At 39.9% G+C, this 24,635-nt stretch overlaps 2 protein-coding genes and 1 long non-coding RNA gene across 7 annotated transcripts in view; 1 reads left to right on the top strand and 2 right to left on the bottom strand.

Moving 5' to 3' along the window:
• Nucleotides 1-670: 670 nt before the first annotated feature.
• The window catches only part of LOC120438165, a 28,287-nt gene continuing 4,322 nt past the window's right edge, over nt 671-24,635 (bottom strand). Inside the window, exons 2-4 of one of the 5 annotated variants that reach the window (XM_039608599.1) lie at nt 21,649-21,765; nt 20,600-20,723; nt 14,179-16,156 (exon numbers count right to left, since the gene is read on the bottom strand). In XM_039608599.1, the coding sequence (XP_039464533.1) occupies nt 15,248-16,156; nt 20,600-20,723; nt 21,649-21,728 (1,113 nt within the window). In that variant the 5' untranslated portion in view covers nt 21,729-21,765 and the 3' untranslated portion in view covers nt 14,179-15,247. The other 4 variants (XM_039608600.1, XR_005611710.1, XR_005611709.1 and 1 more) reach the window with 4 other exon arrangements.
• Nucleotides 2,027-24,602, top strand: LOC120438211. Its single transcript, XR_005611723.1, has 2 exons — nt 2,027-2,127; nt 22,849-24,602. It is a non-coding gene; the product is annotated as an uncharacterized LOC120438211 (long non-coding RNA).
• On the bottom strand, nt 9,665-12,264 carry LOC116329914 (nuclear factor 7, ovary-like). The gene has a single exon (XM_039608598.1). It carries the CDS (start codon nt 12,070-12,072, stop codon nt 10,702-10,704), a length of 1,371 nt encoding a protein of 456 aa, XP_039464532.1. The 5' UTR covers nt 12,073-12,264; the 3' UTR covers nt 9,665-10,701.

Raw genomic sequence — 24,635 nt, 5'->3', positions numbered from 1 at the left:
TTAATAGTCAATACTGTATCCTTTTTGAGCCACAACTGACAACAATCTATTAGAGTAGGTCTTTACTAGGTTGGCACAGGTCTCCTGAGGGATTTTGGCCCATTCCTCCATTGCAAATTGTTCTAGCTGGTCTAAATTGTGTGGTTTCCAAGCATGGATATTCACTTTGAGCACTTGCCACAGATTCTCAATGTGATTGAGGTCTGGGCTCTGTGCAGGCCACTCCAAGATCTTGGTTTTGGTATCCTTGAAAAACTGTTGAACTAATTTTGATGTACGTTTGGGTCATTGTCTTGATGGAAGACCCAGCGATGACCTAAACCTAGACTACGAGCAGATTTCTGCATATTCTCCCTCAGAACATAATTTTCAACATAATTTTCTTTTTTCATGATGCCATGCACTTGAACAAGGCTCCCTGTGCCTGAGGCTATCGAGGAGATCCAGGCAATGTCATTTAATTTTATAAAAATCAAAGGAACACCAACCTTATGATTCTCTTCTCTTCTCTTCTCTCCTCTTCTCTTCTCTTCTCTTCTCTTCTCGCTGCACTTCACCCCACTCTGTCTCTCCAAGTATAATTCAAATAAAGTTTATTTGCATTCAAGTAAAACCATGTGACAATGATGAATTAACACATTATGAATTGATTTATCAATAAACTATTCTGCACAGCTGTTTTGTATGTAAGCTGTGGAGTGTGGCCAGGCTGGCAGAGTATCATAGCCCAACCTCCTATATGTACTCCACATACAGAACTTTATGTATATCTGTAATACTAAAGTGAGTAATGTTTGACATTTATTTGATTCAAGAATGTACCAGCACATGCAGTGCTGTTGTGCATTAGGATGAACACTGCAAAAAATTCAAATGATGTGCTGACTACTTTTTTATGTGTATCCAAATCAAACAGCTTCATCAGCCGTGCGGTTTGTGAGTGTTTATGTGTGTAGTTTTGCTTTTCTAAATCACACCTGTGACTGCAAACAAAACCACATTTGATCAGCATGGCAAACAAATGTAAGGCTACATTAATAACCTATTATTTTCTTGTAATAGGACAAAAACAAGAATCAGGGAGAGGAAGTGTTGAAGTAGTAATGAAGCACAAATACTTTTTAGTTACTAAAGAGTTACTAGACTTTTCAGGTACTGTTTAGTATAAAGTAAGTACAGTACAAACAGTGCTGTCAGTGTAGAGAATGGAAATCAGCCAGCATAGTTCATGAAACATCTGGTGACATCTGGTTGAATTCAGGTGTATAAATCCACAAAGAGCAGCATGTCAGCTGACCACAGCATGCACATTAACAAAATCTATTGGAGCTCTCAATAGAAATTATTGAGTTGAGATTATTTTTTTCCCACACCAAGCCATTAAAACTGATTTTAGGTTTCCCCACCTGCTGAATCCCACTTTAACCCTGACTGTACATATTTTAGCCAGAGTCACCCTCTACAATGTAGCTAACAAAAAATAGAACTTTTCAAAAATGTCCTTCTTTTCCTCATCTTCCTTACTTTTACTTCAGCAAGGAATTCAAATCAGTACTTCAGCTTTTAGTACAGATTTGATCATTATCTGTACTTCTACTTGAGCAGATCTTCACACTGGCTTTCAATAGTCACAAGTAAAATCATTGCTTTAAGTATGTCCTTTACCATTAAATACAAATGGAGCATTGCTTCATACTTTACTGGATTTCATTAATCTCCAGATTCAGATTTCTTGTTTTTAATCTCTTGTTAGTTGTAAGTCCACTGTATAACCACTCTTTATCCAATTCTAATACTGAGAGTGTTGAAGTCAGTGAGCCATCCAGAAATGTGCATTTGAACATATGTGGACAAACTTAAAGCATTGCTGCTCAGTGTTGTTTGTTTCATTTCCTAAACATAAAATCCATGTTTGTCTGTCAGATAACAAAAAGCAGAGGACAATGCTCATCTTTAAGTAAAGCAACATACACTCATTGGCTAACTACATGCAATTACCGTAACTTGCGGGCTATAAGCCGCTATTTTTTGCACAAGCTTTGAACCCTGTGGTTTTTAGTCAGGTGCGACTAATGTATGAACAAAACAGGAGTTTCCCTAATTTTAGCTTGTGCGGCTAATATTCAGGTGCGCTTTGTAGTCCGGAAAATACAGTATGCTTCATGCCCAGAGGCGCTCCACCCAGTAGGCTGTTGTCTTTCTGCTTTGGTTTGTGGTTGGTTTGTAGTTTTTTCTAATTGCAGTCACATGCTGGTTATAGTTTAGCACATAGTGGTTTTTGGTTCTCCTTTTCCTAGGTTTATGCTTAATAATGAACTTGGTAAAATTGTATGTGTGACTCTCTCTTCTTTGTTATGTCTTGTACAAGCCCGACATCACAGGCCAGGCTTTTGCAGCTGCTCCTGGTTGATGAATATGTTTTGATGCATTCTAAGGAGCAAGCACTTGCTAAGATTCAGAGGAGGGCATTTTAGGTTCAGGCCTAATTTACCTCCATGCTGTCTCTCATTAGTTTTCTCAAAGTGCTGTGAGTCATGTTCCTGATATGAAGGAAAAGGTTGATCCTGCTAAAATCTGTCACACTTGTAAGAACGAGGGACACTGGAAAGGGGAATGTAGCAATAAAAGACCTGAAGATGACCACAGCTTTGCAGGTTAGTGAGTGCTTTAAAAAAACAAAAGACAAATCATTCTGCGCAGCACACAATAGGGAGGGCATAACCAGGTGATGGAGAACAGCTGTGTGGGTCAGACACCACACGTTGAGCCCACCGCTCCTTCATTCACCTGTAGCTGAGCCACAAACCAAACCCTGCCACTTGCAAATTCATAGACCGCTGTGTTCATGTGAAGTCAATGGGTTTGTGTCGGCTGTACATACTTCTGCCTTGACTGATACAATTAATCATCTTCCAGGCACTAAGTGCTTGTACTGTTGAGATGTATGTTGTTTCAGACGGGCTTGTATCTTTGGATGGCCCTGCTCAGAATATGGATGTAGTAATTTAATGCAGCAAAAACCAGAGAACAACTGACACAATGGGAGGTGCTGTTTTATTCTCTCCTTGAAAGCACAGATGGCCTCTATTGAGACAAGTTGATGAATTTACAGCACAATAATAGTACGGTTAATATTAATTTATACACACATGTACATATGTGCAAAAAAAACCCCAATAACTTCTGTAGAGCCCAGCACAAATTAATCTGAATCCCAGTTGCCTGGTGACATCCTTTTCACTCAGTCACCAGTGTTGGGAAGGTTACTTTTAAAATGTATTCCACTACAGAATACTGAATACATGCCCCAAAATGTATTCTGTAACGTATTCCGTTACGTTACTCAATGAGAGTAACGTATTCTGAATACTTTGGAATACTTAATATATTATCATGCTGTTTACAACTACATGAATGTCCTATTGCTGTGATTTATTACTGTTACTGAAGGTCCGCGGCTCCTAAACGTAGTAAAGGGACCTCTGGCTAATACGTCGGGTTCGTGTAGGGCTGGTAGCCGAAAAGCTTTACTTTGTTGTCTGGGTCAACTTTGCTTGCGGGAGACAGAGAGAGGCGTTGAAAGGCTTCTCCAACGGAACTTATTTTTTCCGGAGGAAAACACGAACACAGTGTACAGTTGAGTCCCAGATAGCAAGACGACATTGAATCTACGTTGATTTTTCATCCAAACCGTCGTATATGGTCGGGGTTGAAATGGCAATGTTGTAACAACATTGAAATACTGTGGTAAACCGACGGTCTTACTATAGAGACGTTGTAACGATGTTGATTCACCGTTGTTTTTTTGTCATTGATATTTGATCTATTTATAGTCGACCAAGTGACAACAACAACGTCGAGAAAACGTCTATTTATAGTTGACGATCATTCGGCTCCGGTCACCATCAAAAACCATCGATTTGTAGTTGAGCATTAAATTGCATTGCAACTGATCGGGTATAAAGTACCAGAGAAAGTAGATTTATTGTTCATTTGTTATCAATGACTTGGTCTAGTTCACCAGCTTTAAAAATCGTGTCACGTGCAATTTATGTATAGTTGACCGAAATTAAAGCAGCGATCACTTGGACTATTCCGCAGCACCCCTCTCACATTGGTACATCCCCCCAGGTATTCATCGTCTTCTACAGTAGAGCGGGACATTTGATTTACTCTCAGCGGAATTGACCGGAGGAGGCTTCAGGTCATGCACTGCACTGGCCTGCACCACGATTAGTATAAGGTAAGAATGAATGATTTTTTTTTTCCTACTCGTTATTTCCATGTTTGCATTTGAATAACAGTAAAAATTAACGAGTTTTTTACTGTTATTTACGAGCCCGAAATTGTGTCTACTTCTTACAATCCGGCAACAAATAAATTGCACTGCGAACAAAATATATCAACAAAGAAAACATTTTCGTTTCATAATTTCTTCGTTATATTTCCTTACAAAGCTAGCTTTAACGCTTCGAGTTTTCCTTTGTTCTTGCCGTGGCCTCGGCGCTTGACCCAGACTTTCGCTCTGTAGTTGCTTAGTACTACAAAAAATTCTAAATCTGTGATATATGATTGATAAACGTAAAGTTAACTGTATAAACGTGTTCAATGACTTTGTTACTTTTGATGATTGGAGAGCACCCACTTCCATTCGCAAACGAAAACTTTAGACTCAGTTTGAATGCTCACGCGGCATGCCCACGTGACTGTACGTTGCACGGTCACCTAACTTTACGTTGCACGCGTACATGACTTTCCGTTTGTGCCTTGAATAATGAATAAGGCTACGTCCACACGTACCAGCGTATTTTTGAAACCGCTGATTTTTCTATGCGTTTGCACCTTTTGTCCACACGTAATGTATGTCTGGCCGTACATTGTGTTTGTATTTCCAGGCACATTTCACGAAGCAGAACGCAGTCGTCAGAGATATCCACATGAACGCTGTGATACGTCTGACCTTCAGTCCGAAAAAGAAAACCCGGACCAGTCTTAAAAGAAAGCACAAGTAAAACCTTTTTATTCACAAACATATCTTTGATTGTTAAGAATTTATGATCTTGTCTTTTATACATATCTGTGGTGCTTGCATACTGCAATATCACCACATATAGTCCAAAAAGTGGAAGTTTGTAAATTTTTAAAAAATGCAAAGCCGTGTACACTTGTGCACTTCAAAAATTCATTGTATACTGTACCTTCTTGCACGTCTCTGTTTCCTGTGTGTGTTGTTAGAAATCAAACTAACTTTAGGAAACAATATGCCAAAAGCATATTTACAATTACTTAGGACCGTTTTAATTTCTTTTCTTTAGACCAAATCCCTGTACACATATACGGACTCAGAGGATGAGCAGCCTACAAAAACGGTTTCCCAGGCCCCTCGAGTGAAAATACCAGGTAATAAAATACTGTCTAGTGTCTGTGTACATATCTGTGTCTGACACGAGGAAACTTTTTGACAAGTTGTCTGTATTCTTAAATACTTAAAAATTATCTTTTTCTAAACAGCCCTCATCACTCCAGTCTGCCCCCCAGCCCACTGATAGCAACCATCATAATGCCCCACCCAGCTTCCGGCACCTTTCGCCACTCCGGCACAAGCCGACACAGCTTTGCGATCTCGCCAGCATGCAGAGTCTGATGTCTTCCCTATAGATGGTATGCTTTTAAAAAAGCTTTAAAGCTGCATCACAATGTCATTGTACTCTTATCTAAAAAAAAAACCAAACCAATTTATACTCCTGAATGTCATCTTGTTGTGATTTTTTTTTTTCTTCTGTAGATTCCAGAGACTCTGTGAGGCCACTATTACAAGGCAAGTTTGAAAATCTTGGAATTTCACAGTTTACATGGTATAACAAATATATGTGACAGGCAAAAACTAGTAAACACTTTTAGCAGTTACAAGAACTAACAAATGAATATCCAACAAAAGGGAATAGAAATACATTGTACTGCCAATACTTTGGTTTATTCTTTGTATGACTTGAAAATCAGGCTTTAGGGAAAACTAAATGACATGTTTCTATCATCAATTACATGAAGTAAACACACAAGCACTTGCATACACATTTAAGACATGAGACACGCTAATTCCATCTCATAAAATGTGTCTATAGGTGAGACGGCTTTGCGTTGATTGGTGCTGCTGGACCACACTGGAGGTGCGAGTCCGCCCGTGTAATGGTTTATGCCATTACAAAGGAGCTGGCCTCTGTACTCAACTGGGCAGGGGAAAAACCAAGGACCAGACAAAGCAAAAAGGGCATTTAAAGAGACAGCGCTGTGCAGATGCATATTTGGTAAGTTTTAACATTTATTGTAGTTTTATGAGCCTAAAGTGAACAATAAAGGGATCAATTGATGTGCTGGGTGCGTTTCACATTTCCTATGTCTGTTTTTTGCTATATTACTTTGTCTTTCTTAATAACAAGACTTTCATGTCCGGTTAATCTGGAGATGGAGTCTTTGGTCTTCGGCTTGTTTTGTCCTCGGGTTGTACACTTTGTACAGCCCGAGGACCCCATGTTTATTTTGTTTTAAAGGATACACGGCACACCATGCTAATATCACATTTTCAGCTTATAGCTCTTTGGGAATCAAATGCGGCAGTTTGCTGATTTCCGCCTGGTGACTTTCATGTTTATCAGCCTAGGAGTTTACATACTTTCTCCCTGCTGAAGACAATTAACAAGAGCTTATTCGTGTGCTCTAATTCCCTTTTTTTGTCTTTGTTTTTTTGTGTGTGTGTCTATTTTTGTCCTAGATGGCCTGGCGCAGCAGGTAGGGGCGAACTCTATGTCTGAGTTGGTCTTTGCTCAAGCAGTCCAGAAATGGCTCAGATATGCTCCAGATAAATGATTGGTGGCATGCAGGACGCACATCATCCATCCCCATCCCGGAGTAAATAATAAAAAGTGACGTGAAACATAGAAATGTAAATAGGAAACTTTGTCTTTTAATAAAGTATTTTGCAAATGATACATGTCTATTGACCTTTTTTTGTTTTTTGTTTTTTTTTCAATAAAAAGCAACTGTACGAAAGAGGTGGAAAATCAATACCATAGCTCAACAGTGTTTCAATATCAGAATCTGACATTGTTTCAATGTCAACAGTGTTAGAAAATATAACGTAGAATCAATGTCAGGTTTCAACATTGATTCAACATCAAAACCTGATGTTGTTTCAACGTTAAAAATGGGTGCAAGAGTGATGTTGGGTCAACGTCACACTTCAACGTTGCTTCAATGACGTCGCCTGATATTGACTCAACATTGTTTCAATGTTTCCTTGCTATCTGGGGTCTTAATAGCTTACTTACAGCTGGGCTCGTCAGGCACTCTTCTTGGCTGCAGTGGTTATTATTATATTTACATGCTTCCAGCTCCCGTTTTTGCTCCGTGACAGCTCGGACTTTTCCTTTCTCTCCCTCCCTCGCTCACAGACACATAACGGGTATGGTAGTCCATTCTCCCTGCAGCACGGACTACACTGCCCATCAGGCTACATGCTTTAGAGCTATGCCTGTAGCATTCTGTCTATTAGCTTAGCACAACAACAACAACAAAAAGCGCTCTCACCCAGGAAACACGCAGAGAGAGAGCGCGTCACCCTGTAACCATGGCAACCGTAATGCTCCCGCCTGGAACAACAGAACGTAGCTGTCAAACAAACCCAAACAGTCCGGACCCGCGACAATATGAAACAGGGAAGTACCGCCGTGTATTCCATTTATTTCAACAAAGTAACTGTATTCTGAATACCACCTTTTTAAACGGTAACTGTAACGGAATACAGTTACTCATATTTTGTATTCTGAATACGTAACGGCGGTACATGTATTCCGTTACTCCCCAACACTGTCAGTCACATATTGTTAATACACATCCACAAATTACCTGCAAAACTAAATCACATCACATGTCTATGCTGGTCTGGACATTCTTCACTTTGTTAGGTTGAATCAGATCCATAAAGGACAGAACAAACAAGGCAGTCTCGATGTTTTCAGAGTAGAAGTGTTCTGTCCCATAAATGATCTCTGATCAGCTGCTGCCATCTTGTGGCCACAGTTGATTACTGTCTCTAAAAATCTGTCTCATTTTTCTGTTTTCCAGATACGCTGAGAAGAGAGCAGCATATTCTTGGCTCTTTACACATGTTTATTATGCTCTGATGTTCCTGCGATCCTAAATAGAAACAAACTACAGATAAGTATCTTTAGCACGACTAGTTTTTCTCAGTACAGCAGCTGGATTTTCAGAAAAAAGGATCATTTCATCATCTGTCGTTTGTCCGTGATTGTTAATGTTTGTTTTAAAAGTTTTTTAATGAATCTTAAACATAATTTCAAAGTTAAAACAAAGAAAATACAGAATTAATTGTGTGAAAAATGCATTTCTTTTTGATATATTGTAGAGATGGACCGATCCGATATTACGTATCGGTATCGGTCCGATACTGACCTAAATTACTGGATCGGATATCGGCGAGAAATAAAAAATGTAATCCGATCCATTAAATATCAAAAAAACACCTCACAAAACTTGCGACACGGCGTAACTCGGCTCATAACCGTAGCACGTAGGAGCAGTGTGCTCACGTGATGGAGCGGCTGTGTGTATTTGTAGCCTCGCTACCAAACCAGCATTTCATCTCCGAGGAAGTTATCCCAGAGAGAAGTAAAGCAAGTGTGTAAGTTCATCTCTGAATGTTTGTAAAGCGTTCCCATGTTAAGCTTAACAGCCGATATATGGAGCGACTGCCTCTCTCTCTCCCTCACCTTCCTGCGGCTACTTCAATCGTGAAACTGCTTAACGATCAGCTGATCGGCTTTTCTGTCGCGAGTCCGTCTCTCTTCTTTGTTTTTGGTCCACTTTGCACCAGAAAGAGGAAACCAGCGGCTGAACAACAGCAGCACGTTTAAGCTTGATAAGCTGTTGTTAGAATTTATTTAATATTACTTTCTACACCAGGATCCTTTTCTACGTAGCTGACGGCTGGTAACTGTGCAGGGGCGGATCTAGCAAAGTGTAGCCAGGGGGGCCGATAGGGCATGAACAGGGAAAAGGGGGCACAAAGACATACTTTTCTTTCTTATTCTCATTTAAAATGCCTAGCTTTTAATAAATAATTATCTGAATCTTACACCCAAAGTTTTAATCTGATTTAAAATGTATAGAAGTCCATTACTGTATATAGTAACTGTTAAGTCTAATATACCCTAGTAAGCTATAGTACTTTTTTCTTTGAGAAGGTACCATCTGTGAATTCTGCAATTCTGTTGAAGAAAGATGTTGAATCTATTTAATTATTCTTGAAAAATAATTTATTTCTGTGCATTTTTTTTTTCACCCTGCATCAAATTAAAGTTGATTACATCGATTAAGCATCATGAGGTGGAGGGTGGGTGGTTCCCTATTTTTTTGCTGGGAGTTTGCAACCCTATTAGTTAGGTTGCTTAATATTTCTGCTAAGTACTCTTTAAAATACCAGAATAGGGAGGATTAAGTTTATTAGATTGATCAGTGTTCCTGAACTATGAAATATTTTGGGTGCAGTGTATTTTTTTACATACAGGTATAACAGAATAGCTTTAGTGTTGTTGTTTATTTAAACTTGAGTATGAACTTATACAAAATGCAGCAAGATATTAAAAAAACAGTTTTATTGATTAAAAAACACACTATATCGGATTCATATCGGTATCGGCAGATATCCAAATTTATGATATCGGTATCGGTATCGGACATAAAAAAGTGGTATCGTGCCATCTCTAATATATTGTAATCCAGTATTCACAATATTATCAGAAGCACAAATAAAGCATTCCAAATATGTGAACTCAAACTAAAGATTTTTTAAAACTCATGTTGTCTATTGAAATGTTGTGACAAACCAACACCATATAAAACACTAACAATACTAAAATTCTGAGAATTTGAGATGAGAACATTGAAAAAAAGCTACATTAGAATATTGCACAGAAACATTAATCAAAGTTTATATTGGACACAGTTTATATAACATAATGCATCATTCTAATAAACATTATTTCTTCTCCAGTGTAATTTCAACACATTTCATCTCCATTCTTACACTTTACTTCCATCATCAAGGTAATAAATGTAATTTTGTATAAGCCCACACACGCTCTTTCCACTGGCTTCTTTTTATATACAGCTCAAATTATTTACAACTCTTGTGATTTTAGAATTACTGTTCTTGTGCTCTGATTTACAATCAGTTCCACCATAAATAACTATTATGGTAAATGACTGTTTTCAAAGAAATAATTGTTGTCATTTTTGGCAAGGTACGTCTCCTTTCTGTTACAAATCTAATTTGATGATAATGTTAACTGAAGTGAGAAAACTGTGCTCTAAATGGCTACCTTTAGATGCTCCTCACATTACATGTATTCAAAAAACTGCCATTAAAATAAACAGTGTGCTGCTGGTTGGTCAGATAGCTTTCTAACTTCTGACATCATCACAGATTAAAAACTTGATAGTTTGGGGGTCATTCAATAAGAAACAGTGAAATGATCTTCCAGGTGAAAAAGTGGACAGCAGAAACAAAGAAAGAGTGAGAACAGTGTGATTAATAAAGATCTTTGGAACAATAAAGCAGCAGGAGGACAGCTGCAGTTTAACTGGCTTTTAACAACATTAGAAATAGAATTATAATGAATTAATTTACACTGACACCTTCAATGGCAGAACCTTCAATTTACCAGCCACTGTGTTAATGAACGGAAACATCCTGTCAGTGAAAGTGTATGTGAAGGTGTGTATGTGTGTGTTAGTATCAGGATCAGAGAACGTCAGCTTTCCTCTGTTACAGTCCAGATTCACTCTGATCCTCTGAAACTTCTTCTGTACTGAAAGAGCAGAACCTGTAGGTGATGGTGGCCACGCGTAGTATTTACCTTTATGGAATCTTATTTTCCATAATTCAGTCATTTCATCTCCCTTCCTCTGCACAGACTCTGCAAACACACCCAGGTTCCACCATGTACTGTATCCAACCTCGACATCCCAGCTGTGAGTCCCACAGCCAAAGCCTTCAGAGCCCAGGACAGAGTAGAGCTCATCAAACCTCTCTGGATTATCAGGAAGCTGTTGTTCATCTCCTCGTCTCACACTGGTCAGATCCTCAGATAGGATGAGTTCTGGAGGAGCAGTGTTTGGGTCCAGAATGATAGGAGTGTAGGAGACCATGTCCTTCATGTTGTTCCAGATGTTGAAGGTCAGGTTGCCCAGGTGTTTGGCCTGGTTTATCAGAGCTCCTGAGGGCAGCTGTGGATCATCCAGCAGGGGGCAGCGCTGGACTCTTTCCACTGCAGCCTTGTAGTTGTGCAGAAATGAGACGTCTTCAGCTCTCAGCTCCTCCTCTGTGGCTCTGACTATGTCTGAAAGAGCAGCTATGTGTCTGCTTAGAGCCTCCATGTTCTCCTTCATCATCCCACTCTTCTGCTCCTCTTCCTCCCTCACTGCAGCCAGCCTGTCCTCCTCTTCCTCTGCTAGAAACTGGCAAAACTTCTTAAACTGCTCCTTAATTTGAGTCTCTGTGTGTCGGGCCTGGACATTAATGTGTTTTGCTATTTGATCAAACTTCACTTGAAGTTCTGCACAAACGTCCAACTTCTTCTTTAAGGCCTCCAGAGTTTCCTGAAGTTCCTTCCTGTGTTGTTGTGCAGCTTCATCGATGGGTCTGAATCTGTGGTTGGTGTGTTTTTCTGAGTCTCTGCAGATGAGACACACTGGCTGCTGATGGTCCAGACAGAAGAGTTTGAGTTTCTCAGAGTGCAGACTGCAGAGAGCCTCTGAAGCTCTCTGATCTCTCTCCTGTAAGAACGACTCACACAGGTTCTTTAAAGCCAGGTTTACAAATGGTTCATTCCCCGAGGATCTTTCACAAACTGGACACTCATGTGTTGTTCTCTCACTCCACCATCTCTTCAGACAGTCTTTACAGAAGCTGTGGCCACATGACAGAATAACAGGATCTCTGAAGACCTCCTGACACACCGGACAGCAGAGATCGTCCTCTGATCTGGAAGCCATTGAGTCTGTGAGTGAAGCTGAAAACAGCAGACAGGAGTTTTGCTCACACTCAGATTCAGTGTGTGGAGCGTCAGCAGCTGTAAGCAGCAGTGTGGGAGTTTTCCAGTTTTCTCTCCTGTAGCTGGACTCACTGAGTGGAAGCTGCTAGTTGGATCTGAACTCAGTCTGATCGTCTGTGCATCTCTCTTTACTGAGGAAAAGTAACATCCTTTTTCCTGGTATGAGTCATGTCAGGGGCGGAGCTTGGCTGTTGCTGCACTCATAAATAAGAGTGTTTCTCATTCCTGAGTTCAGATGTTTCACCTGCACATGTCCCAACATGAAAACCTTTCTGAATCTTAGAAAAGAAAGTCTCATTCAGTGGTGCTGCAGAAAATCCACGTTCAAAAGGGACGTTTTTCTGGTTGTTTAGCAGACTCATCAGCAGATTATAATGCATCAATAGTGAATCAAAACAGTAATCAGAAAAATACATTTTGGCCCCGACAAAGGCTTTAGGATGCCATCAGTGGTGGTCTAGCAAACACAATACTCACTGTGTCTGTAATCAACAGAACAGTCTTTCATGAGCCTCCACTTAAAACATCGCTTTATAGAGTTAAGGCCAGCAGCCTTTAATCTGAAAGTTTGTCTGAATGAGGTATAAAAATAGCTGTCTGCTTTTTTTCCCCCCTGGATTTCATCATTCTCCACATACAGATCTCTTCCCTTTAGTTCTTATTAGATGTCAGTCCACTGTATAACCACACTGATTGGACCCTTAGGCAGGCTGGTTCTGTCCCGTGTTTGACACTCATGCTGTACACTCTCGTTTCTCTTTGTGAGTCTGTGATGAATATTACCCAGCAGGCAGTGCAGAGCTAGGATGGATCCACTGGGTTAGGAGATTTCAATTCAATTCAATTCAATTTTATTTATATAGCGCCAAATCACAACAACAGTCGCCTCAAGGCGCTTTATATTGTACAGTAGAACTTACAATAATAGATACATAGAAAAACCCAAGAATCATATGACCCCAATGAGTAAGCACTTTGGCGACAGTGGGAAGGAAAAACTCCCTTTTAACAGGAAGAAACCTCCAGCAGAACCAGGCTCAGGGAGGGGCGGGGCCATCTGCTGCCACCGGTTGGGGTGAGAGAAGGAAGACAGGATAAAGACATGCTGTGGAAGAGAGACAGAGATTAATAACAGATTTGGGAGTTCTAACTGCATCTATTCTCTAGATGTCTACCCTGCCTACTCTGATTAAAACCCAGCCCTGAGTAGCCTCGCAAGCCCAGTATCCTACCACAAACACCCGTTGAGGCAGCTCCCTTCTAGATCAGTGCTCTTGGAATATGACTGGGCTTAATATAGTGGTTTGGAAAAGCAAACCACAAGGGCTTGTTACTCTTAGAAGAACCTGTAAGAGTCATATATAAGATGTAAACTAGTACCTAGATTTTTACCTTTACTGTTTCAAAAAGGTTTACAAAGGTCCACAATTTAGATTTCTTTATGAAGGGTATTTTATTAAAGCAATTTAGCAGGAGCAAAGCAAAAGAATGCAAAGGAAAAATCAAATGAAGCTCATGCATAAGTTCAATAAGGAAGATCTATGGCACATGTGTCGAACTCCAGGCCTCGAGGGCCGGTGTCCTGCGGGTTTTAGATGTGTCCTTGATCCAATACAGCTGATTTAAATGGCTAAATCACCTCCTCAACGGGCGTTTATCAATATGCGTACTTGTGCGTACTTGCATTCTCGTGTACTCGTGAAACGTCATCAGTCGGAGACCAAGTACTGTTCCAATTGGCACGCATCACGCCGAGAACGCGAAAAGTCCCGGATGTGTTCTCGATCCGCCCATTTCATCGAGCATGCATCGGTGTAGACTTGGGACAGCTAAATATCCCAGAATGCATTTCGTCCAAAACTCAACAGCGGACTCCCGGCACATCTCCCCCCCCCCGCCCCCGCTCGCGGACTTGAGAATTGAGAAACATCCCACGAGTCCGTGCTCGCGTTCTCGGCAGGTACGTACTCCCGTGCGCTCGGCGGGTACGCTCACCGAGAACGCGAGTACGCACTTCAGCATTTCTGGGCATTGATAAGCGGCCAACATGTCTTGAAGTTCTCCAGAGGCCTGGTAATGAACTAATCATTTGATTCAGGTGTGTTGACCCAGGGTGAGATCTAAAACCTGCAGGACACCGGCCCTCGAGGCCTGGAGTCCGACACCCCTGATCTATGGTTTTACAGCTGTCTGCTCCGAGGTGTTGCAGACTAAATCTAGGCTTCACGTCCACTTTCCCACGCTGTCAAGCTGTTTGTGACATCACTGGTCTAGTCCAATCATCTTACTCCCGGCCTTCTTCAGTCCGTTTAGCATTCACGCCGCATACTTTAAATCTCACTGTGTATCTGTCATTCTCCCTTGCACATGCCTTTGTTCAACATACCTCCTCCCCATCACCACCTTGTCCTCGTCACTCAGGCTCCATTCAAGCCACTATCTTCATCTCCAACAAGAGCATCTAGACTCCAAGGGGGCCATCTCTACTCCCTACTCTACTCACAGCTCGGCTTCGGTTCCGCCAAAACGGGCCATGAGAGGCTAAGTGCCAAATACCTCTATCTAAATTCTTTACATCAATAACGCATGTCCATTTCTTTTTAATGATCTCTCCTTGTTAAAATAATAATCTTCATAATCAATTCACATGAAATATATCTAATTAACCTACTCTGACTTAATGCTGATTATGTGCTGATCTCTGAGAGGATAGAGATTGAGAAGAAAACAGGAACATACAGACCTAAAGATGTGCTTATCTCTGTGTTCTTTGTGTAATTATAATCGAACAAGAAAAGCAGCATTCCTTGGAAATTCACCCACAGGAATACAGTCGAAAGCCAAATCCTATCAACGTTATAAACAGTGGAAATTATTGGAAGTTATAATCTGGCAGGAAAACACCTGAATGAAAATCAAAAATGAAAATGCAAAAATGAGCAGAGAAACAGCCAAAAAATACACAATTAATTAGTGAGCCCACAATGTTCAGGCATCAGTTGCTTTTCTGGTGTTGCTTGCCCCCCATGGTTGGATTGTCGGATGATGACATCTGCTCATCACAAGAACTACAGGAAGAGACAACCCCAAATGTTCCTAGGCGCTCTTCTTTATACTCATTGCATGTTGTTCTTGCAACACACAAATTTACCCTTTCTGTATAGAAACAGCAGAGGCAAAAAGATGTTGCTGGGGAGATTAAATAGGGCGTCCCATGACATCAACATGCATCCATTAAGTCCTCCTGTGATATACACTACAGACCAATTCAGATCCCAAACAAATGTCAACAACAGCATTCCCAGTATGGTCACAATGGTGTAAAATGCTCTCTTCTTTGATTGGTCAATCCCTTTTCTGTTCCTGCCGTCTTGTCTTGGGCTTGAATAAATTAAGACACGGAGAACAGAAAGGCTGCAGAAGGAGGAGACGATTAAAGACAATGTCAAGAAGCAAAAATTCACAATTGAGACGATGATATCATCTATCATTGTAAAACCTGACAGTGCAAAGCAAAGCAGCCAAACACAGCCTATGCTGATATTTCTGATTCTGACCCATCTTTCTTTCCTTAAGCTCAGATAAGTGATGGGATGAACAGCAGCCATGTAGTGCTCCACACAAGTCAGCATGTGAAAGAAAATCAGTCCAAACCAACAGACAGAGTAAAGAAAGAACGCCCAGAATAACATGTTTAAATATTTCATGACACTACCACAATAGCTGAAGATACACGCTAAGACAGCAAACAGGTCCATGATGGCGATGTTGTAGGTGAAGCAGTCAGAGTGACTCAGTGCTTCCATGAAGGTGGAGCCTTTTTTCCTCCATTCTTGGAGACCATGTTGGAGGATGAGGATGCAGATGGGGAGGATGAGGAAGATGGCAGTGATGTAAAATGCACGAAAGATATAGGAGCTTGGTTTAGAGATGATACAGTACATGTATAAAGGGAGGGAGGTGTTCATGGAGGAAAGGTGGAAATCCAAAGTGGACTCAGTGGAGAATGATGAGTTTGCCAACATCTGGGGAAAAAGAACAAAATAGAAAAGCTTTTTATTGTTATTGTACAAGTACAACAAAACTGTTGGTTCTACACACCAACTGTGCAGAAATAAACTATAAATAGTAAGACAGCAGGAATAAAAAGAAGGAAAAAAAAGCCAACTCATTGGAATAAACATAAATAATTGATAATAACAATCCAACAAGAAAAGTAGCATTCCTTGGAAATTCAAACCCAAAAGAATTCAGTGGAAAGCCAAATCTTACTACGTTATAAACCACAGGGAAAAGTGGAAATTATTAGAAAGTTTTAATCTGGCAGGAAAACAACTGAAATAAAAAAATAGTGGGCAGACAATGTTCAGGCATCAGTTGCTTTTCTGGTGTTGCTTGCCCCCCAGGGTCGGATCTCCAGATGATGTCATCTGCTCATAGCAAGAAATACAGCAAGAGACAACCCCAAATGTTCCTAGGCTCCTCTCTAATACTCATTGCATGTTGTTCTTGCAACACACAAATTTACCCTTTCTGTATAGAAACAGCAGAGGCATCAAGAGGCTGCTGGGGAGATTAAATAGGGCGTCCCATGACATTAACATGCATCCATTAAGTCCTCCTGTAATATACACTACAGACCAATTCAGATCCCAAACAAACTTCAAAACCAGTATTCCCAGTATGGTCACAATGGTGTAAAATGCCCTCTTCTTTGATTGGTCAACCCTGTCCCTGTTCACAGTGGAGACGATGATATCGTTTATCTTTATAAAACTTGCTATTGCAAAGCAAAGCAGCCAAACACAGCCTATGCTGATATTCCTGATTCTGACCCCTCTTTCTTTCCTTAAGCTCCGATAAGTGATGGGATGAACAGCAGCCATGTAGTGCTCCACACAAGTCAGCATGTGGAAGAAGATCTGTCCAAACCAGCAGACAGAGTAAAGAAAGAACGCCCAGAATAACATGTTTAAGTTATTCATGAACATACTACAATCACCAAAGACACACGCTAAGACAGCAAACAGGTCCATGATGACGATGTTGTAGGTGAAGCAGTCAGAGTGACTCAGTACTTCCATGAAGGTGGAGCCTTGTTTCCTCCATTCTTGGAGACCATGTTGGAGGATGAGGATGCAGACGGGGAGGACGAGGAAGATGATAATGATGCTCAGTGCACAATAGATGTAGGAGCTTGGTTTAGAGATGATACAGTACATGTATAATGGAAGCGAGATGTTCATGGAGGAAAGGTGCAGATCGAAAGGGGAGAAAAATAAGTTTGTCGACATCTGGGGCAAAAAAAAGAATAAAAAAAGAATAGAATAGAAGAAGTGGGAAAAAAGCCAAATCATTGGAACAAACATAAATTAAATCTGTCTTTTTAATCTCTGTATAGTTTGTATATACAACTTTTTCCCCCTTTTTGTGTTGTCTTATACATTAACTGTGCTGCTATGGAACCCCAAAGCTGTAATATATGGCCAAATTAAAATTACTCAGAAGTAATTTGAAATTTTCTTACAATCAGCCATTAAGTCAAAAAGTTTGAGATAATACTACAGCATTTGCAATAACTGTTTGACTTACTTCTGTCTGTAGCTGTGGTGGAGGAAACAAGCATCCATAAACATCAGATAGAAATGCTAAAAGTTTCTAAAGTAATCACATTAAATTATGGATTTGAAATAATTTTAAGAAATAAAGAAACTTCTGCTGTTTCTTCCTTTAAACATGTATTAATTTATTTTTTCAGTAATACTGGAAAATAGATTTTTTTTAACTTAAGGTACGTTTGGTGAATTATACAATACAGTACATGATACTATCATTTTACCGCCAAGACTTTGTTTAACATTTGTCAATGTGTCAACATGTGTGATGCAAAATGTGAGAGAAAAATCTGGGACAAAAGATTATTAAAGGTTAAACCATATCAGATTACATCAGTGGAAATAAAAATGAACGGTAGTGCTGCTGTATGGTGGATATATCTCACACTTGATTTTCTGGAAAAGTTGACTACTTTCCACTGACCCTCTCTCTGTTTGTATCTGAACTTCCTCTGTGTTTCTCTCACAGGAACGACGTGTCTATTTGCAAGTATTTGTTCAAAACATATTTCAGCCCCACTCCACCTCCTGCCTCAAAACAGTCAATTTAAATATGGAAAAAACTGAAACAATGGCAAACTTAGAAAAACAGTTCAGCAGTGACAGTTATTTTGACAGAAACATGCATAATGTAGACATAGACACAAATCAACCACTAAGATTACTCTACACTAATGCAGACCTTCACTTCACTCATGTCCTGCATTTCTTCTTTGACTACCACACACCAGACTGGGCTTCATCCACCCGCTGCTCTTTATTTTGTTCAATACGACAACAAGTGGAAATAATTTAAATGATATGCAGAGTTTTGTATATTCAAATAAACCAAAGGCGTTGAAGGTCTCACCGCTACTCTGATCTTAGTTTTGCATTAAGTATTTCCTTAGTAGTAGAGAGATGGAGGTGTCGATGGAGGAAAGGTTGAGATCCAAAGAGGACTGAGAGGAGACTGATGAGTTTGCTGACATCTGGAAAAAAAAATTAATTGCACTCTTAGATTTCTGGGAAATTTGACTTTGACACAGTTAAGAAAAGAAATCCAAACAGAGAGATTTAGTTATTGACTGTTTATTTCCTTCCATTTGATATGTAGGTAGATTTTGTTTTTTTTTCCTTCATAAAATGTATTTAATAAAGCAGAGTATCAATTGCCCAGCACAAACTGAGACAACGACAAACTGGGAAAAACAGTTGAGGAATGGAAAACATGCATAACACACACACACACACACACACAAATCTTCACTCATGTTGTGCATTTCTTTACTGACTACCACACACTACACTACATCGGGCTTGATGCACCTGCTGCAGTTTATTTTGTCCGTTCATTAGGACAAACAATGTAAAGTATTTAAATAATGTGCAGACTTTGTATATTCCAATAAACCAGACACAATAAAGGCATCATCTGTCACTATCTCAGCTCTGCTGTGATCTTAGATTTGCATTGCATCTTTCCTTAGTAGCAGGAAACATGCACAGTTGAGGCCAGAATAATTAACCCCCCTTATGAAATTAGGCAACACTCCTCATTTCAATATAATGACCATTAACAACAAGTGTTTGTTTTTTAAAATGTATCTGTGTCCAAAATAACAAGGTCCACTAATTGTAGTAAGGATATTTTTATTGATAGACTGAGTAGAAACAAGAAATGGCAAAAATGAGCCATCCAAAATTATTAGCCCCATGCCCATTAATAGTCAATATTGTATCCTTTTTGAGCCACAACTGACAACAACCTAAGCCTAGACTACGAGCAGATTTCTGCATATTCTCCCTCAGAATGTCAACATAATTTTCGTTTTCATTATGTCTTTTTTCAAAGACATGATTCCTTTGTCTTTGGCATGGTGAGTAACAGCACTCCCTCTCATGTGTTCAAGAGCCCTGTTCCTTGGAGTCTTTTTATGTTGATTGGATTTTGTTAGGAACCCAACTGATTGCACAGGTGTGGGTTCAACACTGATTGGTTAATTGGTGTAGATGTGTTTTGAAAGCAAACATTCATATGGGGCTAATATTTTTGACCACCTCATTTTTTTCCTATATTTGATATAAAGCAAGACTAAAAATGTATTTTATATTACCAAATGTACCAAAAGCTAGTAAATAGCACTGGTTAGTGTTTGATTATATCAAGTTTCATCAATGTTGCAAACTTTGGAAAGAGGTTTAGGGAAATGTTCCATGATTCCTGGGGGGCTAATAGTTTTGGCCTCAAGTGTAATGGTTCATATCTTTATAGCAATATTAAAATATCCCTCAAGAAATTTTTCTTTCACAGTATGCTGAACTTAAAGAACATAAACACAAATAGCCTTTGTGTTTCCTCCCCTTCTTTGTTTCTTGTTAAATTTATTTCATTAATAACTGTAATATTTTATCACATAAAGCCCAGCTGAAACATGAGAAGATACCTACAAATATTTGATATATAAACTGTTTATCCCCAGTTTTCAAGGTGATTTTTTCATGCATTGACTCAAAACCGCTTTTCTTTCCAAGCTCCTTAGACTACGATGACCTGGATGACTGAGAACCTTCACAGACAAGTTGTACACAGTTAGTCAGAAAACTGCATATTGAATATTATTGTGCAGCACGTAAGATCGACAGCACACAGTGTGCTTCGAGGTAGCAGCCACAAAGGGTGTAGTTTGTATGTGTGAGCACCCGTGTGTACACCTGTGAGCATGAACGTGTTTGTTTTTAAAAGGTTCCTTCATGTAATGATCTGCTAGAGGGTGTGGGGGGCCACAGCCCCATCCTCCAGGGCATGAAGCAGGTATGGAGGAGATCCAGGCAATGTCATTTGATTTTCATAAAAATCAAAGGAACACCAACCTTATGATTCTCTTCTCTTCTCTTCTCTTCTCTTCTCTTCTCTTCTCTTCTCTTCTCTTCTCTTCTCTTCTCTTCTCTTCTCTTCTCTTCTCTTCTCTTCTCGCTGCACTTCACCCCACTCTGTCTCTCCAAGTATAATTCAAATAAAGTTTATTTGCGTTCAAATAGAACCATGTGACAATGATGAATTAACACATTATGAATTGATTTATCAATAAACTATTCTGCACAGCTGTTTTATATGTAAGCTGTGGAGTGTGGCCAGGCTGGCAGAGTATCATAGCCCAACCTCCTATATGGTACTCCACATACAGAACTTTATGTGTATCTGTAATACTAAAGTGAGTAATGTTTGTGTCAATGGAAAATTGTACTTAGTAGTCAGTATAAGCTTTTAATGATATAAGTCTACATATGATAGAATACTTTCCCACAGCGACAATAGCTGAAAAAGCAGTTTCACTCTTACCAGGAAGAGGAGAGCTGAAGCACTCTTATCTTCACTCCCTTCCGAATCCCACAACACACATACACCTGCATACGCACTAACATTGCTCTGTCTATGAACAGACGTATTCACTATTGTATTATTTTTGCATATAAATAAAGACCGGGGTGGTAACAGAGCTCTGTGACCGCCCTTGCAAGTAAAACCTGCAGTGTGTGTGTCTTTACTCTTAGACTCTCAGCTGAAGAAGTGTCATTTAAAATAAATCTCTTGACAATTTGACATTTATTTGATTCAAGAATCAAATAAAGGACATGCAGTGCTGTTGTGCATTAGGATGAACACTGCAAAAAATTCAAATGATGTGCTATTTTTTATGTGTATCCAAATCAAACAGCTTCATCAGCCGTGTGGTTTGTGAGTATTTATGTGTGTAGTTTTGCTTTTCTAAATCACACCTGTGACTGCAAACAAAACCACATTTGATATGATGGCAAACAAATGTAAGGCTACATTAATAACCTATTATTTTCTTGTAATAGGACAAAAGCAAGAATCAGGGAGAGAAAGTGTTAACAAGCAGGGATGAAAAATGTCTCACTGCATCAGAAACAGGTAAACACCGATATGGATCAGCCTTCTCCACGAGGACAGAGGACAGACCAACACCACCAACATCATTAATATCCCACAGCTTCACCTCCACTCCCGTCTTACCCTAACACACACACACACACACACACACACACACACACACACACACACACACACACACACACACACGCACAAACACACGCAGAGGTGGGAAGTAATGAAGTACAAATACGTTTTAGTTACTAAAGAGTTACTAGACTTTTCAGGTACTGTTTAGTATAAAGTAAGTACAGTACAAACAGTGCTGTCAGTGTAGAGAATGGAAATCAGCCAGCATAGTTCATGAAACATCTGGTGACATCTGGTTGAATTCAGGTGTATAAATCCACAAAGAGCAGCCTGTCAGCTGACCACAGCATGCACATTAACAAAATCTATTGGAGCTCTCAATAGAAATTATTGAGTTGAGATTATTTTTTTCCCACACCAAGCCATTAAAACTGATTTTAGGTTTCCCCACCTGCTGAATCCCACTTTAACCCTGATTGTACATATTTTAGCCAGAGTCACCCTCTACAATGTAGCTAACAAAAAATAGAACTTTTCAAAAATGTCCTTCTTTTTCTCATCTTCCTTACTTTTACTTCAGCAAGGAATTCAAATCAGTACTTCAGCTTTTAGTACAGATTTGATCACTATCTGTACTTCTACTTGAGCAGATCTTCACACTGGCTTTCAATAGTCACAAGTAAAATCATTGCTTAAAGTATGTCCTTTACCATTAAATACAAATGGAGCATTGCTTCATATTTCATTAATCTCCAGATACAGATTTCTTGTTTTTAATCTCTTGTTAGTTGTAAGTCCACTGTATAACCACTCTTTATCCAATTCTAATACTGAGAGAAATGTGCATTTGAACATATGTGGACAAACTTAAAGCATTGCTGCTCGATGTTGTTTGTTTCATTTCCTAAACATAAAATCCATGTTTGTCTGTCAGATAACAAAAAGCAGAGGACAATGCTCATCTTTAAGTAAAGCATCATACACTCATTGGCTAACTACATGCAATTACCGTAACTTGCGGGCTATAAGCCGCTACTTTTTGCACAAGCTTTGAACCCTGTGGTTTTTAGTCAGGTGCGACTAATGTATGAACAAAACAGGAGTTTCCCTAATTTTAGCTTGTGCGGCTAATATTCAGGTGCGCTTTGTAGTCCGGATGTAAGGAGTAAATATTTAAACAAGACATTCTTCAGGCGAAATAAAGACACTCAAGACAGTTTAGATGGTAACAACGTGCGCACGCTGGGTGAGTGCTGCTGTCTCAGGCTCACAACCAGCATTTGTGGCAGTTCTTTATTTATAGCGTTTCAGAGTATGTGTGTGTGTGTGAAGTTTATGATCTCAGAGTGTGTGTGTGTGATTCTGAAGAATGGGCCCCTCTTTGTATTTGGGAGTGTATAGATAAGAACGTCCTGCTCTCCCCTTCCTGGGAGTGAAACGGCTCGTAGAGAATCAGGTACAGAGGAAATATACTGGGTGAATCATATCTGAGAACACTATGCTTTTGTCTTTCATTTAAGCTTCACTTCAGCGAAACAGTAAAACCATAAAATACGATTAAATGGAAAGAATAAATGGGTAAACAACTATTAACACTAAAATTAAAGATAAACTTTCAATAACGTACAAATGGCAGTGGGAATAATACTTGAAACATTTGAAAATCTCTTGACATATCCCTCCTGTTGTTAATTTGTTTTTACACATTTTAACTTTTATCAGCATACAGTCTCTGGACAGTGCATTTTTAACTGTTGCTTCATTATTAACAGGAGTGTCTTTTTTCTTTTAGTTACAGGTTGTTTCTTCATCTTCGTCGTCGGTGTTTGAGTCAGTGTCGGCGTGCTCCAGCAGTGTCATAATTTCTTTTTGGCCGACAGGGTCCGGTGTAATAGCTGTGGCTATCAGTCTGTTGCTCATGGATCTTATGCAGGGAATACAACAACAGCCACATAGGGTCAATATGGCTGCAAAAACAGCTATTGACACTAGGATTGATGACACTAGGCTGCGGTACTTTCCAAACACGTCCATCCAGCTGTCCCACATGGAAGTGTCCACTCCAGAATGTTCTTTCATTTTCTCGTTCAGGGTCTTCAGTCTTTCCAGGGCTCTGGTCAGACTGCCGTCAGCTGCAGTGTTGTTAGGTATGAAGGTGCAGCATTGTTCTCCACTTCTTTGTTTCTCGTTGCGCTGCGCGTTCTTCTGGGCATAGGCTGCAGCTTAAAAATGGTTCCCCTTTCAGGACACGTCACATTTGGAGCCTGCCGGTAAATCCTCGGGCAGTGTGGGTCACATGGGTTGCTGGTGCAGGCCGTGTTCATGCCTACCAGGGCCAGTGATAAGAATATTGTGAACACGAGCATGGAACACATTGTTGTGACAGTGGTCAGTTGGCATCCTCTTGTCCAGCATCGACGTCGTCTGTGCGGTCTCTCACCCTCAGGGGCATCCTGGTTTGCATTTAGTATTTCCATCTCCATCAGGTCTCCCTCTGTGAGCGTTTCTCCTCTTCTTGACCGTGGACACACCCTTGGCCTCCAATGAGTAGACACCCAGCAAGAGGAGCGAGTGTCTCAGTGTTGCCACTGATAGCCCTTCTCCCCACCAGTGAACACCAGAGGTTAGAGCGGTCTGCAGTCTAGACTTTACTGCTCACTTTTCTATTCGGGAGATTGTGGTTCTTGGATTGGTTCAACCCTTTTTCAACCTGCAAGAAACTGGAAGAGAATCACTCGGCAGTTGATTGTTCAAAACTATTTCTCTGTTTTCCAGCAACTTTGTCATCCACTCTGCTAGAGTTGTTTCTCTTATTGACTTGTTTGAAATTTAATGTATAGAAGTGTCTTTAACTAGTGTTTTTAACTAATTAGACTCCCTCCTGTTGACGCATGAACAACTTCATGTGTCACAAGAGCTACTGTT

This window comes from Oreochromis aureus, linkage group 3, assembly GCF_013358895.1.
Source record: "Oreochromis aureus strain Israel breed Guangdong linkage group 3, ZZ_aureus, whole genome shotgun sequence".
Classification (NCBI taxonomy): domain Eukaryota; kingdom Metazoa; phylum Chordata; class Actinopteri; order Cichliformes; family Cichlidae; genus Oreochromis; species Oreochromis aureus.
This window is presented reverse-complemented; position numbering and strand designations above follow the sequence as displayed.

Coding starts and splice junctions, on each gene's coding strand:
- LOC116329914 (XM_039608598.1), bottom strand. CDS start 12,072: ATGGCTTCCAGATCAGAGGACGATCTCTGCTGTCCGGTGTGTCAGGAG.